General features: G+C 36.4%; 1 protein-coding gene, 1 long non-coding RNA gene and 1 other non-coding gene across 13 annotated transcripts in view; 1 reads left to right on the top strand and 2 right to left on the bottom strand.

Annotated features, from left to right (window-relative positions):
- The window catches only part of tex2 (testis expressed 2), a 43,357-nt gene extending 28,639 nt beyond the window's left edge, over positions 1–14,718 (top strand). For 5 of the 11 annotated variants that reach the window (XM_052552513.1, XM_052552510.1, XM_052552514.1 and 2 more), the window contains 10 exons: positions 5,273–5,473; positions 5,861–6,179; positions 6,539–6,750; positions 7,243–7,386; positions 7,470–7,569; positions 10,111–10,231; positions 10,862–10,972; positions 11,133–11,342; positions 11,589–11,709; positions 12,318–14,718. In XM_052552513.1, the coding sequence (XP_052408473.1) occupies positions 5,273–5,473; positions 5,861–6,179; positions 6,539–6,750; positions 7,243–7,386; positions 7,470–7,569; positions 10,111–10,231; positions 10,862–10,972; positions 11,133–11,342; positions 11,589–11,709; positions 12,318–12,452 (1,674 nt within the window). In that variant the 3' untranslated portion in view covers positions 12,453–14,718. The remainder of the gene's footprint in view (positions 1–5,272; positions 5,474–5,860; positions 6,180–6,538; positions 6,751–7,242; positions 7,387–7,469; positions 7,570–10,110; positions 10,232–10,861; positions 10,973–11,132; positions 11,343–11,588; positions 11,710–12,317) is intronic. The other 6 variants (XM_052552519.1, XM_052552518.1, XM_052552516.1 and 3 more) reach the window with 3 other exon arrangements.
- A 261-nt stretch (positions 14,719–14,979) lies between these two features.
- LOC127953967 (small nucleolar RNA SNORA50) lies at positions 14,980–15,113 on the bottom strand. Its single transcript, XR_008153393.1, has one exon. It is a non-coding gene; the product is annotated as a small nucleolar RNA SNORA50 (small nucleolar RNA).
- A 45-nt stretch (positions 15,114–15,158) lies between these two features.
- On the bottom strand, positions 15,159–16,059 carry LOC127953454 (uncharacterized). Its single transcript, XR_008153178.1, has 3 exons — positions 15,842–16,059; positions 15,525–15,558; positions 15,159–15,334 (listed from the first exon to the last, which is right to left on the bottom strand). It is a non-coding gene; the product is annotated as an uncharacterized LOC127953454 (long non-coding RNA).
- Between the last annotated feature and the right edge of the window lie 1,807 nt (positions 16,060–17,866).

Here is a 17,866-nt window from a genome sequence, read left to right on the forward strand (position 1 = left end):
AGTCATTTGTGGATTAATGCATATTGGAGACACGAACAGTTTCAAACAATTCAGTTCGATTTGGTGAACTGGTTCAAGAAGATCTGGTTACATCGAATGATTCGTTCGCAAACCGGATATCATACGCTGCAGTGGAAGTGCTCACAACAGACCCGGAAGAGAATACAATAATGAATAAAGTCATAGTTTTTGCTATTTTTGGAACAAAATGTATTTTTGATGCTTCAACAAATTCTTACTGACCCTCTGATGTCACATGGACTACTTTGAAGATGTTTTTCTTACCTTTCTGGACATGGACAGTAGGGGTGCTCCGATCACGATCGGCCGATCGTTAATGCGCATCTCGTCAGTAAAGCCGGTTTTCTAATCAGCGGTTAATTCCATCAGGTGCATGATTTCACATGGAGCAGCTGTTACTACACAGAGCCATTGTTAACTGAGAAGATGAACCAAAAAACGCTGAAAATGAAGTGTATTTGCGCATCTTCTCTATTAACAACGGCTCTGTTTAGTAACAGCTGCTCTATGTGAAATAAGGCACCTGATGGAATTAACCGCTGATTAGAAAACCGGCTTTACTGACGAGATGCGCATAACGATCGGCCGATCGTGATCGGAGCACCCCTAATGGACTGTATAACATACACACAGTTTCAATGGAGGGACCGAGAGCTCGGACTAAATCTTAAATATCTTAAACTGTGTTCTGGAGATGAACGGAGGTTTTACGGGTTTGGAACGGCATGAGGGTGAGTCATTAATGCCATTTAATTTTTTGGGTGAACTAACCCTTTAATAAACACACAGTGATTGGCTGATAGGGAAGGAGTCTCTGCTAAGGATTCATTCATAGAATTAAATAACACTGCATAGTGTTCACTGTATAAATTAAATTTGATATTATTATTTAAAGCATGTTCAGCAGCAGGTATTTATAGGCTGCTGTCACTTTAAGACTGACTGCACAAATCCAGTATAATGTCCTTATACAAGATGAGATGACAAAAGGTTGTTTTCTGCAACTTATTGCACTTAACTCTTTTTAACGTCAAGCTATTATCTGCTATATGCATCTACCTAAAACTTTTTGCAATGTTTTGATTTAACTAGTCTATTAAAAAAATTATTCAGATATCGCATGCCTAAATTTGCGATATTTAGATAATTCCAATATATAGTGCAGCCCTAGCTGATAGCAAGACATGCAAACAAAAAAACAAGCAAACTGAATAGAAGAACAGCTGTTACTTCTTACCCAATTGGTTCATAAAAACAAGCATACAACTAAAGTTAAATCTGGAGTTGGAATAACCTTCAAGACCAAAGGTGATACCTTTTTAAAAGCTCATTATCAAGTTTTTCTGAAATCTTTGTTCCGAGGCAGTTGCCGGCAACCATCATTTTATAAAAGTTTGTGGCTTGGTCTTAGTGACTTAGACATACTCTTCACTACTAGCTAGTTTTACTGCTAAAGTGCTTTGTGAAATACTTTTAGAGCAAAAATTTAAGAGTCCTAAATTTAGGACTGACACATTATTTTAAAGATTTTCTACTAAATTGGAAAGCTATGAGTTTCTTTTAGCCTTAAAGTCCCCATGAAATGAGAAATAATTTTTTTTGGTTGTTAGTATCAATATGATAGTCTTGAGTAGGGGTGCATGATAAATATCGTCCGATAATTAATGCGCATCTCGTCAGTAAAGTCGGTTCTCTAATCGGAGGTAAATTCCATCAGGTGTGTGATTTCACATAGAGCAGCTGTTATTTCACGGAGCCGTTGTTAACTGACTAGATGCGCAAATCCACGTTCATTATCAGCGTTTATTTGCGCAGCTAGTCAGTAAACAACGGCTCTGTGTAGATGCATGTGTATCGGACGATATTTATCATGCACCCCTAGCCTTAAGGTTATCTATAAGGCAGTTTGCTCCAAACCAGTGACAAAATTTGCATTTAGATGATATAAGCATTCAAAGATTGCAGTTTGTCACTTCCCCAAAACGGCTCAACATTTATTTTTTGACGTCACAACGTACTTCATCTTCTCATCAAATCTTCTGACCAATCAAATGTTCTCTATAATCCGAAGTGCCCGCCCCCTGCACTATAAATAAACACTTATGCACAGGCTGATATTGGTCACTTGTTCACAGTGTAGTATTTAATGTACAGTGAATGCCTCGTAGTGCCCAATGTAGGTAATGGGGAACGATTCAGGCAGTTTAAATAAGATTTCGATTGGTGCAAATGAGGTGTGGTTTCACACGAACCATGGTAGCGCGCACAGTCTGATCCAGACTTTGGCTCCAGTCCAGAGACATGATCACACAGAGCGGATCATATGCACGAGTGCATATATTAAAAAGTTTTACAACTACCGTATTTTTTGGACTATAAGTCGCACCTGAGTATGAGTCGCATCAGTTCAACAATACGTCACGACGGGGAAAAAAACATATATAAGTCGCACTGGACTATAAGTCGCATTTATTTATAACCAAGAACCAAGAGAAAATATTACCGTCTCCAGCCGCGAGAGGGCGCTATATGTTGCTCAGTGTAGACTACAGGAACACTGTGCAGCATCTCTGGCAGCATAGAGCGCCCTCTCGCAGCTGTAGATGGTAATGTTTTCTCTTGGTTCATTTCTCTCAGTTCATGTCAAATTAATTTTGATAAATAAGTCGCACCTGACTATAAGTCGCAGGACCAGCCAAACTATGAAAAAAAGTGCGACTTATAGTCCAGAAAATACGGTACACAGCTTTAGCATAATTTTGAACACTATTTTGTTTTATTAAGAGTTTCAAATTGAATCTAGGGGGGTAATCTATTAGACTGTGGCTGTCAAATGCGGCTTTACCAAGCTCAAAGGCTTTGGCACAAGCAGATGAAAACAAACCGCTTTGCCTATTTTATAAAGGGGGCAAGGCTTTCTTGATATGTCTCACCCTCTCTTCCTGTTTCAGTTGAAATTATGACACCACATAGAATAAGGCTGTGTGTTTCAAGCCACTTCAGGGGACCTTTAAGATGTTTTGTGAATACGGCCGCAGATCTCTAGTCTAGTGTCTCCTTTTTAATCCAATAAGCATTGACCCTGAAGTAGCTTCTCTGCCTCACACTGCAAAAGTCTGTTGTTGTTGTTGACACTTACTTCATTTTGCTATAACACTTACTTCATACCTAGCTATTTATGGTGTGGGTAGACTGCTTCCTGAGTTGACAGTTGATTAAAATCATACTAAGGTGAAGAGCTAACCAGAGCCTTGAAAAGAGGTTGTTCCAATACTGGGAACTGATTCCCATCTTATCTAGTGTGGCCTTTTTTGGCTTCTCCTGATTATAAAATGATCTGGTCAACTCTGCATTGCTTGTTTTGAAATGGAAGATGATCACATGATAGTCACACTTTGATAGTCATACTAGGTCATGGTAGATGTTGTTGATGTCATGTTTCATGCAGGACATGGAGAGTGTTTTTGGAAAAGTAACAATATAAAATAAGGTGTCTCCAGAGATGGTTGAGACCTTCTGATAATACTATTTCTGGGTCTAAGCCTCCACTTTATTTCAAGCAACAATATTGCCTCGTCATCCATTTATGAGCACATTGTAGCACACCTTTAAGCTAAGCTTTCATAAACACACTGTGTAAATTGACATCTTCATGCTCACATTCTCCCAGACATAAATATATTCATGATTTAGTGAAGATGAATTGTTGTCTGGCCAACTGAGATTTCAGTTTGAAAATAAAAGCACAGTGATGTTATGTCAGAATGAACTACTTGGTAGCAGCCAGGAATGCTCATAATCAGGCTCATTATCTTCATCGTCATCACTTAGTCTGTTGGTCTCTGCTTACATAGCATTTATCTAAACTCATCTGAAGCCAAGAGGCACCAGATCATGTTTTTTGGTAAAGCTGTTATCGTTATCATTAGCTAAGTCCTTGATTGAAGAAAAATCTTACAAATGAAGAGGTTTAGAACATTCAGGGATGTTTTTAATAAAAGTACCACACATTCATTATACTGGTGAATTTTTTTTCCCCAAGCTGAACAGCGATAATGGTTAAAATACATCAAATTTTAAACAAGCACATGCTGCAGTGATATTAACGCAGCACATAACTGCAGTATACAGCACATGCTTAGAATAAACAGAAAGTTGTCATCTATGGTGGATGCTGAAATAGTTATAATAGTAAAAATGTTACTTAAGTTAAAATATTTCTATATTATAATTTTTGTTCTTGGGGTGAATGGACTTAAATCATCTTACTAGCACAAACAAATTGGTGAAAATTAAATTATTTTAATTTGCACTAGTGGTGCTATTAGTCTTATCAATATCAGTTTAACCTGACCGATTGAGTGGAAGAGAGTAATGTGTGGTATGTCTTTATTTTGCCTGCCCTGAGCTGTATAATATTAACAGGCCTACCTTTGTTCATCTGACTGCCCATCCTTCAGCCAACAAAGTCAGTACAGCCCTTCCTCATACTTGTTTACTTAACAGTGCTGTAATTAGTTTGTTCATTTTGGCCTTGTAGTGTATCATGTATTTTTTATTTATTTTTAGCATTTTTGCCTTTACTTTGATAGGACAGTTAATTGACCGAAAGTGAAGTGCCAGAAAGAGAGGGGGCAGGATCAGGAAAGGTTGACTGAAGCACAACGGAGCTAAATATGTCAGCCCGCTGCCCGCGAGGCTGTCATTACCAGTTCCTTGTTATGTTTTTAATTACATGTCCTGGTCAGGCAATGCTTTTATTTTGTCACACTTTTTTTTTTTATTCTTTGAAACAACATACAATCACATCTAATCAACAGAACAGTCATTTGGTCACCTATACATTCCTACACAAACATACTGTATTGATGGAGGTATATCTCAGATGATACACCAGACAATAACTGTGTCACTGAACACAGTGGTACTTTAGTTTGAGAACAAAATAATCACGTATTATTGACTTTTATATTGAAGAAAAAAAATATTTTGAATCAATTTTTTTTTTTATTATTATTATTCAGAATCATATATAACTTTGAACACATTTGTTGAAAAACTGCATTCTCAACATGTAATGTTTCATAGAAGGTACAAGCTGTATTATGACATGACATAATGGTTTGGCTTGTAACCCAACAGTGTAGTTTGAGATTGGTCCCTTATATACTACTAATACTACTAATTCATTTTTCTTTTTTTTTTGTGGGCCATTTGTTGCGTTGTAAAATTTCTATGCTTATGTTTTCAGGGTTGGATGAATGAGATCCACAGCTATGACCCTGAGACGTATCACGCCACATTCACTCACTCTGTGTATGTGCGTCTGGAGGGATCTGTCCTGCGACTGTCCAAACCTAACCGCAATATTCCCCGCCGGGCAACCTTCAGTGAGCTCAAACCTGATGTCACCTATGTTAGCCAGAAGATCTATGATCTCACCAACAGTAAGGTGAGTGGTAGACACGATCCCTCAGTGCACAACCTGTTTTGTTGCATTGAATTACAGCAATTAATTTACCCCAGAGCAATTCATGTACAGGCCCTATTCAAACTTTGTTTTTTAGAGAATTTAGTATTTTGTTAATGTAAATTAAGGTTTGAAAATGTCTCTTTGGCTTTAATAGATTCATAGAATATGACATAGAATTTTAGTATTTCAAATGTTGCTGACAGGGCACCTTAGTAATATTTCAATGAATAATTGTACATTCGTTTGAGATGCTACATCAAATTGTTTGCAAATCTTAACTTTATGTTTTGCAAAGCTTTTCAAAAATGAAACTTATTAAACCCTTTACATGCATACTATATGAAGATTTGAGTTCTTGGATTACAGATATACCTGGTGCCTCATAGCCTGGCCAGGAAAAGGGTGTGGAATAAGAAGTATCCCATCTGCATTGAGCTGGCCAAGCAGGATGACTTCCTGGCCAAAGTGCAGGGAGATAAGTCTGACGTTGCGGAGGAGAAGGCCCCTGCAGCAGGAGACCGGCCAGAGGCTGTAGGCACTAGTGAGGAACCTAAGAGAGTGCACACAGAACCTGTGCTGTACCTGTTTGGGAGAACAGGAAGAGACAAAGAGGAATGGTTCAGAAGGATGCTACTTGTGTCCAAGCCAAAATCCGAAGCCAAGAAGCCCTCTGGGCTGCCTACAAGTAAAACATTTATAAATGGTCATTTATTCAAATCTTTAATTCCTTTATTAAGTAAAAGTATATTTGCAATGATGGCACAATAGATACTTTTCAGAAGTGGAAGTCATCATGTTTGGGTAAACTTGTTGTAAATGGAAACTGCAACACACAGAATGGTTTGCATTCCCATTTGCTCCAATTGCAATCTTTTCATGAAAAAAATAAGTAAATGTAGTTTTCTTTGAAAAAAAGTTCCATAGATATAATTTCTTATATAAGGACCATTGAATGGGCTACACTTTTATTCATACATTTATTCTCGTTTATTTTTAATTTTTTTTTATTATTATTTATTAATGAAGTAGTATTATCTCTCTCAGCAGGCTGTCTGTCCCATAGCCGCAGCAGCAGTCGTGGCAGTCTGGATGAAATGCTCCAGTCTCATCCCAGACAAAAAGACCTTGATGCCAGTGTCAAACAGAAAGTTCTGGAATACAACGTCTACATGGCCAAATATGTCAGCCAGTCTGCAGGTAGCCCAACCACAAGCCCTGTTCAGAGTGCTGGAAGCAGCCCGGGAATCGTGAAAAAGGTACATAATATATTTCACAGTGTACATTTTCCTAAAAGCAATCTTTCATTTAAAAACAAAATCCAATAAGACAACATGCATAAACAATAATGTAAACATTTACTGAACAATTTTGGTGTAACACAAGACTTGTATGACTTTTCCTCAACAGATGATGTGACTGGATAAAATTTACTAGCCAGTGCATTTGTAAATCTTAATTATAAACCTATAACCAATATCTGAGATTGTAAAATAAATTTAATATTTCAAAATTGTATGTAACATATTAAATTGTATGTGGCATTTACCAATAACTGTAACCCATAACTCCTGGCCTTTTTTGGCATATTTTGGGTGATATTTGGGGGATCTTTTAGAAATTGAAATTGCTCATCATTGCCAGTCAAAAAAGAAATAGTATAGTGCTATCTGCTCTCTGTAGTCTGTGACCTTACCTTACCTTAGTGTCTTTTCAATGAAGATCTATTTATCGTTGTGTTTGTCACATAGTTTCCAGCCAGTCAAGAGCAGGAGTCTGAGTCTGAAGCCTGGGTCAATGCACTTTTAGGTCGCATTTTCTGGGACTTTCTTGGAGAGAAATACTGGGCAGATGTGGTTTCCAAAAAGATCCAGAAAAAGCTGAGTAAAATCAGGGTGAGTACAGATTTACATCTTACACCAGATTGTCTGACTGCATGTTTGTTTAAAACAGTAATTCAGTGTCTTTATTATTACAGTTGCCATACTTCATGAATGAACTGACCCTCACCGAGCTGGACATGGGAATATCTATTCCCAAGATCCTTAGCTCATCCAAACCATCTGTGGATCACAGAGGTAAGGCCAGCTCTGTGATCATGATTTATGTTTATTATTGCTATTAAAGGAAAAATGATTAGCTCAAAAGGGGAAATATTTATGAATACTTATGATTAAATAAAGATAAGAAGTGCTTGGTCTCAGACATCAGGTATGCAGAATTAATCAACATTGTTAGGGGCTCAAATTTATGAATATAAACTACAAACAACAATGTTTGCATACAAGCAAGACTTTACCTAAACCCTAAAACCTCTAAATACTTAACCTACAATACACCAAAGAACAGGTTATAGAGTTTAGACTAAAACCAATTATAAAAGGGAATAATTATAATTGCAAACATTCAAATTGCAGACAATAAATTATAGGATTAAAAGGGTGTATCAGTCTTGTCTTAAATTATTTTGGGTCTTAAACGGTCTTATCTTGCTGGTGTGTCTTTGCTGCTAATTTCAGTTTAGGTAGTTCCACAGACACTCTGGCACCTAGTTTGCTTGTTGGGTGTGGGATATTGTGGATTATGTAAGGAATAATTGACGATGAGCCTTTAAATTATTGAAAGATAAAGCACAATACTGCACATTAGGACATTGTTCAGATTATGTATTTCTAACCCTTTATCATTTTTTGTCCTTAAAATGTTCTTGTGCTCAGGACTAATTACTTTGATCTTATTTCAAGCCTCCGTTGCTAGTTGTGGAGGCTTGAACCATTAATAATTCAGTTATTAATGCAGACTAATGTGGTTGCTACATAATTCAGTCATATGGTGTTGTGGTGGTATCCTTCAAGTTTCAAGAAAAAGATGCAAATTATGTTTTTATTCAGTTGAACAGGACTGAATACATCAGTTCCTAATCTTTTTCTATAAAGATTTGATTTGCCCATGACTTGATCTTTTGTACCTGGTAAATGTATGTATGATAAAATATCATTATAATGTCTATATATATATATATATTTATATATATATATATATATATATATATATATATATATATATATATATATATATATATATAATTATAAAATATGTCGGTCCTGGAGAGCTGCAGCCCTCAGAGTTTTGCTTCAACCCTAATCAAACACACATGAACAAGCTTATCAAGGTCTGAAGGTTACTAGAAAGCTACAGACAGGTGAGTTTTAATTAGGGTTGGAGCTGAACTCTGCAGGGCTGTGGCCCTAACCCTTAATACATATACATATGGTACACTCTAAAATCCAACACATGGATAGCAACATTACGGTTTATGCATTTGGCAGACACTTTTATCCAAAGCTCCTTGAATTGCATTCAGGGTACACATTTAATTACGTATAATGCTAGAAATCACTTATAGAAGACTTTGGCAATCTACAGTGGCCCACAGCAAGAATCATCAGGTTACATTCACACAGGATGCCTAACATGGAGTTACACACATTGTGCCTAGCAAAATTTTACTTTAAATGGTTAGTTTACCTAAAATTGAAAATTAGGCTGCATTTTACTCGTGACTTTTTTATGTGACTTTCTTGTTTCAGACGAATACAGTCTGAGTTGTATTAAAAATGATCTTCCCCAGAGCCGTCTGAGACAATTCTTTTTTTTTTTTAACGGAAGGGCGCTTTTTAATTAATGTCTTTTGGACTGAAGCAATGCAACACCCGTTGACTGCAATGATAGAGCTTGAAAGATCAAAGACCTTTTTTTAATATAACTCTGACTGGATTCGTCTGAAAGAAGAAAGTCACATACATCTAGGATGCCTCTGGGGTGAGTAAAACATAGCCTAATTTCATTTTTGGGTGAACAAACCCTTTAAGTCTGGTTCTTTCAGCAGTGTCATGAGATCTTGTTCATCTCTTTATCTTACTGCTGATTAAAAAAATATATATTTTTTTGTACATACTAAAATCATTTACTGTGGACTCTGCTGCAAAACCATTAGATGTGCCTCAACCACAGTCTAGCTATATCTGCACTGTATTGCTGGAGCAGCACCCCTACAGTGAATCTGTGTGATTTGGTAAATCACAATTAAACTTCTCGTTCGTCATCGAGGAAGTAGCCCACTGAGCTCAGAGGATCAGTGTGACTCTGAGCCAATCAGAGTGGAGCAAACTCAAGTACTGACCTTTCACTCACTCAGGAGGAAGTGTGCATCATGACAGCATGGCTTTTAAGATTGCCAGGGGTTCACTGGCGACTCATGAATGAATTTAATCAGTGTAAACACATGCTGGGTGCAGAAATCCAGACCGCTTGATTTGATGAAACATGAAGGAAATATGAAGGAAAGTGGTGCTTTGCAGGTTTGAAATTATGAAAAAGTATCAGTAATATAATTTAGATGTATTTGTTTCAAAATGTTAAAGTTATAGAATCACAATGAGCGGTCCATGAAATGATTATTCTCCAGTAAGAGTTTTCTGTTTTATTAGTGGGACACCGCAAATAACACATTTGTGTTATGTAAATGCAATGACATTGAGGCATTAATTTGGAAATGTGACCAAATAAATGTTGGGACCGCTGTATAACTACTGTTTGAATATCCGTTTGTACTTTAGGCCTTTGGTTTGATTTGGAGATCTCATACAACGGTTCCTTTCTTATGACTCTTGAAACCAAGATGAACCTTACCAGATTGGGAAAGGAGGGGGAAGGACTTGGAGAACAGGGAAAAGAAGGGTAAGAGTGATATTTCAGAAGTTCCTCATCTCTTGTTCTAAATATTTGGGCTGCTGCCTTTTTTTGTGTTTATTTGATGGGAGATTTTTTTCTGTTGGATGTAATTATCATTTACTCTTTTTTTTTTTTTTTTTTTTTTTTTACTCTTTCCTCTGGACTGATTTCTTTTTGGATGTGAACTCTTAATGGTGAGTTGAATCAGGGCTTTTCTGAAATCTCTCAATGTATTGTGCACTACATCTGCTTTTTTTGCTCCTTTGCTCCTTGCGTTTCAGTTCATTAAACTGAAACACCATCAATTCCCCGCATGTGCTTGCAAAAGTTCTGTTCCAAGCCCTTGAATGAGCGTCACATTGCATTCTGGTTGTGACCACAACTTATACCTGTGGTTTTGTCTTTGTGTGTGAAACATACCTACAATATCTAAAAGTGTTATAGCTCACTGGTATTCAGAACAGACCTTTCATCTTTGTTTCGAAGAAATACTTTTTTTCGACTGTGTATCAGCTGTGGAGTTTGTCAACTAGTATAGCTGTGTTGCAGCTTTGCAAATTCCCTTGCTTTCAGAAAGCCAGTTATCATAGAAATATGCTGCCTAAAAGCCTTTGTTTGTCTTTGTGCATGGACCAGAACCAGACCACGCACTTACTTCCTGGCCGACAGTGATGAAGAGTCATCGAGTGCAGGATCTTCTGATGAGGAAGATACTGTGGAAGTGCCTGAAATTCCAGGAGTGGAAGGGTGAGATTGAGGAGCTTACCATTTCCTTCTGTGTTTAATTTGGGACATTGTTACCTTGTTAATTTGTCTGTAGTTAAAAATGGCCGCAAACCTGAAGATAACATGTATTCTGGCAGAACATGTTGTATAATAACTGGCTTGTGGCTTCTTTTCTTCATAGATATGTTGGGGGACACCGACCCAGCAAAATCATGCGCTTTGTGGACAAGATTGCGAAGTCTAAGTATTTCCAGAAAGCCACGGAAACGGAGTTCATTAAGAAGAAGATCGAGGAGGTGTCCAATACGCCGCTGCTCCTGACGGTGGAGGTTCAGGAGTGTCGAGGAACACTTGCTGTCAACATTCCACCACCTCCAACAGACAGGATATGGTATAGCGCTTCCTTCAATATTCTCTTCACATTTCCACTGCACAGAAGTCTGATAATATCTCTGGACATTCTACAAGCTGTTAGTATGCCATCTGCTGGTCATTATTCAGTTTACGTCAAGATATTTCATGCCACTGTCTGTACAACTGAGTATATTGATTTTTAGACCTCAAAAGGAAAACATTTTCCTGAAATAATGTCTTCAAGACTTGCATGTCGACATATGTGGATGTTTGTTTATTTTAGGTATGGTTTCAGAAGTCCTCCTCATCTGGAACTGAAAGCTCGGCCTAAACTGGGTGAGAGAAAGGTTACTTTTGCTCACGTGACCGACTGGATAGAAAATAAACTCAATCAGGAGTTTCAGGTAAGCATATGTGAACTTAACGTGAACACTAAAATGGTTTTCCATGGATTTCATTATGAATGCAAAAATAATTGCACTATAAGATCATTAATGCATAATTGATTTCATTATTTTAATGCACGTTTATTATCATAGATATTTCTGTAGTTCTTGCAATTTCAGGATTTTAAGGAATTTGGTTTTGACTATATTACAAATGATTAAAGTTCATAATTTTAATGTCAGACTACATTAATAATCATTTTCAAAGGTGCGATTGCCATTCATTGGTGCAGGGGGTTCTCAAATTTGGCCCTGGAGGTTGACTTTCCCACTGAGTTTATCTCCACCTAATCAAACACTCCTAAAAAAAATCAACGTCCTTGAAATTTTATTCAAAGTTAGAGCTAAACTCTGGTTAAAAAAAAAAAGACCAAAACGGAGTTTCCCTGCTTCCCTAGTGGTTTTTTTCTCAGTAGTTAAAAACTGCAAACTCATTCCAGTATGGAGCCAAATATTTTGTGTATACATACATAAGGAGCTCACACATGAGATCTCTGAATGTATAATTTGAATAACATTCATCCTTCCTCTTCTTGATCCTCTAATGCTTCCATTACCTTACGCAGAAAATATTTGTGATGCCAAATATGGATGACGTCTGGCTGCCTATCATGCACTCTGCCATGGACACGCGTTCCAATGCCAATGCCTTGAAGAATGAAGAAACCTTGGACCCTGAGGAGTCCCTTGAGGACATGTGAAGATAATTTAATATATCAAAAGATAAACAATTCAGTCCCATGAGGACAGGACTATACCTGAGTTAAAAATGACAGGCTCCATATTGCCCATTGAACAGAGCTGTGAAAAAACTGAACACATTAGTAACTAAAAGAAAGGATGATATTGCTTGCTTGCTTGCTTGCTTTTGATTTGTTTGGGACAGTACGAATGCACATGCTGCTGGCCCTTAAACAGAATAAAGAGGTTTTGGTGACATACTTAAATGCATACAGGTGATGTTGAACAACTCGTAAAGAAACGGTATAGGATATAGAAGACTAGGTAAAGTGTATACACTACCTCTGTTTGATGCACACTGACTTACCAAACGTCCTAGTGTCGCATGAAAAACCCTAAACTCTTTCCTTCAAAAGCCTAACGTCTGGTCAGCAGATATGAATTACAACCCGAGGGCTTTCACTGGACTTTTGGTATGACAGGGTGCCTGCAAACCACCTGGAGGGTTCGATATTTGGGGCCGTGCATCCTTGGGATGTATAGAACATGCTACAAACCCGTAATGGATAAATATTGTCATTTTAACAGAAACTCTAAGCCAAAAGGGGGCATTTCTGAGATTTGCCCCATTTATGATTTTACTCATGATTGTCATATGCTTCTAGCAGAAAATAATTCATTCACCACCATTATCCTCTTCCATTCACCGCTGCCTGAGCCCTCTTTGTGGCATCCGATTATGCAATTAGATCAATTTCACTGTGCTCAAGAGGGACACCAGCCAATAACCTCTCATTCCTAAGCCATCCCTTCTCAAGCAGACTATTCTAGAGGGTACAAGAGCTTTCTATGTGAGATCTCTCCAATCATAGCCCCTGCAATGGCCGTAGATCAGTGGTTCTCATATGGTGAGTCGAAGGTCTATTCTCAGAGAAAAGCAGGGATTATGGTGCAAAGTTAGGACAGCAAGATAAATAGGCCAATCTTTTAAGAGAGGAAAGACTTTTCATATCTTTGTATAGTTTGAGTTTGTCATCTAATCAGCCCTGCCATGTTGTGTACAAATCCATGTCACAGAACTCAACTGATTTGTCTTGTTTGAAGAGCAACCAGGAAGGGCAAATTTGCTGAGGGATGTAATTTTTACTGGTTTTTAGAAAGGTGTTTTATGACCATAAAGGTAAAATAAGATCTTTGATTAATAGTACTTAATAGGCTTTCACATTTTTACATAAATTACACACAAATGTGAATTTTAAGCCATTGTGTTTTTTATAAATTTATGCAGAACCAAAAAAAATTATCTTCTGAGATTTTGAACTGAATATTGAACAGACTGATGCTAATGGACTGAATGTGTCGCCTGCCCTCGCCTTTAAAAACCATTAACAAAACTGCACAAGGCGTATAAAACACAACCCGACTACATATGATCTATATATTTGTGCCGAATACAATGTTTCTTATTCAGCCTATCTTTTAAATAACTTTGTATTTTTTGTGTAGTTCATGGTAATATTAATATATTTCAGTGTTTGATTTGGATTATATTTTTGTTTACTTTTTGAATTGTGTTGGGATGTACATCTTGAATCTGGGTCCTGAAGCAAAACCAGTTGAGAACCACTGGGCTACACCTCACATTGCATTTCAGATCAAGGCTCAAAATAAGTGCTATTCTATTTCCAACGCGGATTAACTCAAGTCTTGTGTACATGTGAAGAAGCTTGTTGAATGTACAAGAGTTCATCATTTTGTCTACCTAGTTTGACACAAGTTTGTCAAGTGTTGCTGTTTATGTGCTTTCAGGTAGACTTGTTTATTATTTACTGTGCTTGCAGGCCATTGGTGTATTAAATCATGTTGGTAGTTTCTGTTGAATAACAGTGACGAGTGAACTTTGTCATCTAAAACATTATGTATGAGTTTTGACATTCATCCATTATCAGATACTTAACAGGTATTGACAGGTCTGAAAAAGTGTTTTATATCCAACACCACACATTCTGTATCTTTGCTACCGCTGAGATTTCAGAGAACGTAAATTATGGCTTTTTCCATCTCCATTTTGCATTCAAGTCTAAGTATCGATACTACGTGTAATTTGATTTCAATGTGTTTTTGTATCACTGTTTATGCTTCAATATTGCCATTCTCAATTGATCTTTAGTGTGCTCTCTGCCAATTGCTGTTTCCTTTGCGCAATATTTAATTTGAATATTGTGTTCTGCCATATTGACAACATGATTGTGTGTAGAAATTGATAAACTGCTTTTGCAAAAATAATTCCAGAGGCGTTTTTTCTCAAAGCTTCTGTTGAATGGTTTTAAAAGAGCAAATATCAAGAGGCTCCAGTTATAACAAGACCTTGCTTGACCCATTTGAGCCATGAAGGGGCTCCACAGTTTCAAAAACAGTGCTTAACAACATTGCAACAAATAAAATATACTGTTGTGGGCCCCTTTCTCAAATCCACTATTACCCTCTATTTCAGTGCATCTTTATATAGTAGAACACATGTGGAAAATATTGCATATACATACAAAATGTTGTCGACTGCTTTTAAAAGAGCAACTTGGGGGGAAGTCAAAGAGGCTCCAGTTATAACAATCTTTTACTGTTGCACTGTTGCTTGACCCACTGAGCCATGAAGGGGCTACAAAGGTTCAAATACAGTGCTTACATATTTTCACAAAACACATCAACAAATGACACACATATGCAAATACGTTAACTTGTTTATTGTTTACAGACACTCAAACAGGATTGTTCAATTTTGTTACATCCACAAAATATTACAGTACAGTATGAAGTTCAAGAATATCTGCAATACACACAGCCATTACAATGAACATGGGGAGGAACACACAAACCTCCGCCTCTTCCATGTCACCTTCTCCCCCTGTTGCAAAAAGAAAACACCATCTTAAACATTCCAGCTTCAAAGTTAGATTTTAAGTTGAAATTCGCCAGTCTTGTCAGTTATTTTGAATTGACATCACTGATATTCAGCAGTCTAACGCAGTAAACACATCATTCAAGACCGCACAAATAGAAAGTGTATGAAGCAGTGAAGTCAGGCCTGGTCTTACCTGGCCAAAAAGTCCACTACAACAGCAAATAAACCTAAAAGAGGGACAAAAACAAATAAGTCTCAGTTGTATTATAATTTAGTAAACATGAGATTTATGAAACACTATTAAAATGTAATCTCGTGCTGAATGAGGCAAGCCATGTCTTAAACGTGCACAGGAGCACAACCACGTGTTCACGTTTCTTAAGTCTACTTGCATACGAAATACACAAAAATGTAAACTCGCAATACCATTCTAGTTCATTTAAACAAATAAATTAAATTTAATTTAATTTAATATAACGTACACTTTTTTCGCTGATAGGTTACATTTACCTGAATAAGTAGACAAGGAGAGTTCACTTTCCGTCAGATTTAACGAACAAAGCTTTTCCTCAATCTTATTACTCTCAGGGGTTATCATTCTAAAGTGAGACAAACAAATACTTTGACTTAAATCACTTCTCTGAATATTAGCATCATTCCCCCCCTTCGTACGAAATCCACTGGACTGAACTCAACTCGAGCAGAGATGTTCTTTATATGAGGAGACCCCAACCTCCACGCTCCGCTTGGCTCACGTGTGCCTTGGTAACCAATCACAGCATAGCCCTGACGTCATTGAATTTGTGTCAGAGCTGCATTGGCTAAAAAGACAATCAGTCACGCAACACAGTGCGGTCAATGGAGGAAAATGTGGTTCCAAAATTTTTTTATACAATACAAATACATATACCTACAAACATGTTGTTGTGCCATGGGGTAGGCACAACACGTGTGTGTAACAGTTGACACGATGTGCAATAGTAGGCTGTGTACAGAAGGATGTGCTGCTTTATCAAAGAGGAACTAATTGGTGACATTCACAAGATTGTCTGATTGTCCTCATCCTACCCCATAAATGATTTCTTGATGCATTGTCTTTATTTAGAAACGTCAAATGACTAAATAAATATTATTATTATTATTATTATTATTATTATTATTATTATTATTATTATTATTATTATTATTATATTAAATGACTAATTGTTAATGCATCAGTATCTACCTTCGATATGGAAGTTAAGCTATTTTCTTTGATACCTAATTCAACGCCATCCATAGATAAACAACTAGAAGAATAACAAGAGTGTTTGAATTTACCAAAAATGGTAAACCTATTTGTGCTAAAAACCAGCATGTTTATGATTATGATTATGATAATAAAGTAAAATAATATGATAACAAATAACTACCAGTTTGAAACTTAAAGCAGCATCATTTTTCATACAGCAAAATATCTGCAAGTACCACTGGCGTACCTGCTTTTGCAATAAAAGTAAGACTGATACTGAGATACTTACTTTAACAAATATGCAGCTGGGGATTTTTTTAAAATCTGTATTTATCAATAAAATACACAAGCATTTTAAAACTTTTATTTTAAAAATCAATCAAAACAATTTAAAGCAGAGTTTATTTATCTTGAACAACATGCCAAAAAGTGTAGTCAAGAACAAAAAGAATGCAATAGCAAAAGGCTATATTGACACCTTCATATGTAATTTAGAACTGTTCTTATTTATTATTACTAATATTAGGCTACTTGTACATTCTGACACAAATTGTATAAAATAAATAAACAGATTAATTACTGTTTCTACTGTTAATTTTTTGGGAGGGACAGAATGTATGAGTGGCTGAAAAAGAAAATGTCATGGCTACATTTGGCTATTACATTGTCAAAGAGACTGATTTTCTGGGCTATTTATTGTAGCCAAGTTTTATATAGACAAATATAGATTTGTTAAAGTTTCTGCTTGTTTTAAGGCGTTTTTTTTTTTTTTTTTTTTTTTTTTAATTATGGATTTTTGAACTTCACCGTGAAACATCAGCATATTGCCCATCCACTTGTTAGTCTTTTAACGTTGGTCTGAATGAAAATGCTCATTAATTCTTTGCCACTAGATGCCGCTTTTGGAACGTAAAAACAAGTAAGGTAAAAAAAAAAAAAAATTGATATTAATAGAGAATGAAAGTGTTTTTTGACCTTGCATACTTGTCAACCTGTTTTTCGGGACTCCCAAAACCAAAATATAAATCTTTCAGTACCCACAATAGGAGCACTTTTAAAACGAAGAATGCCTTAAAAATCCCTAAACTTCTGGCAGCATACATAGATTATATAAAATTTATTTTATTTTGTATTTTGCTTTAGGTATTATTTTAACTTTATTTTATTATATTTTATTATCATTGAATTTATTATATGCTGCATGGATTTATTGTTAATGGGTTTAAAAAAGGAAAGATGACAATGTCAGTGTGTTATTTGAAGGTTAATAAATAAATTCAAGTTTCCTTTCCTAGATGAAGTGA

Source organism: Carassius gibelio, chromosome B3, assembly GCF_023724105.1.
Source record: "Carassius gibelio isolate Cgi1373 ecotype wild population from Czech Republic chromosome B3, carGib1.2-hapl.c, whole genome shotgun sequence".
NCBI classification, from domain to species: domain Eukaryota; kingdom Metazoa; phylum Chordata; class Actinopteri; order Cypriniformes; family Cyprinidae; genus Carassius; species Carassius gibelio.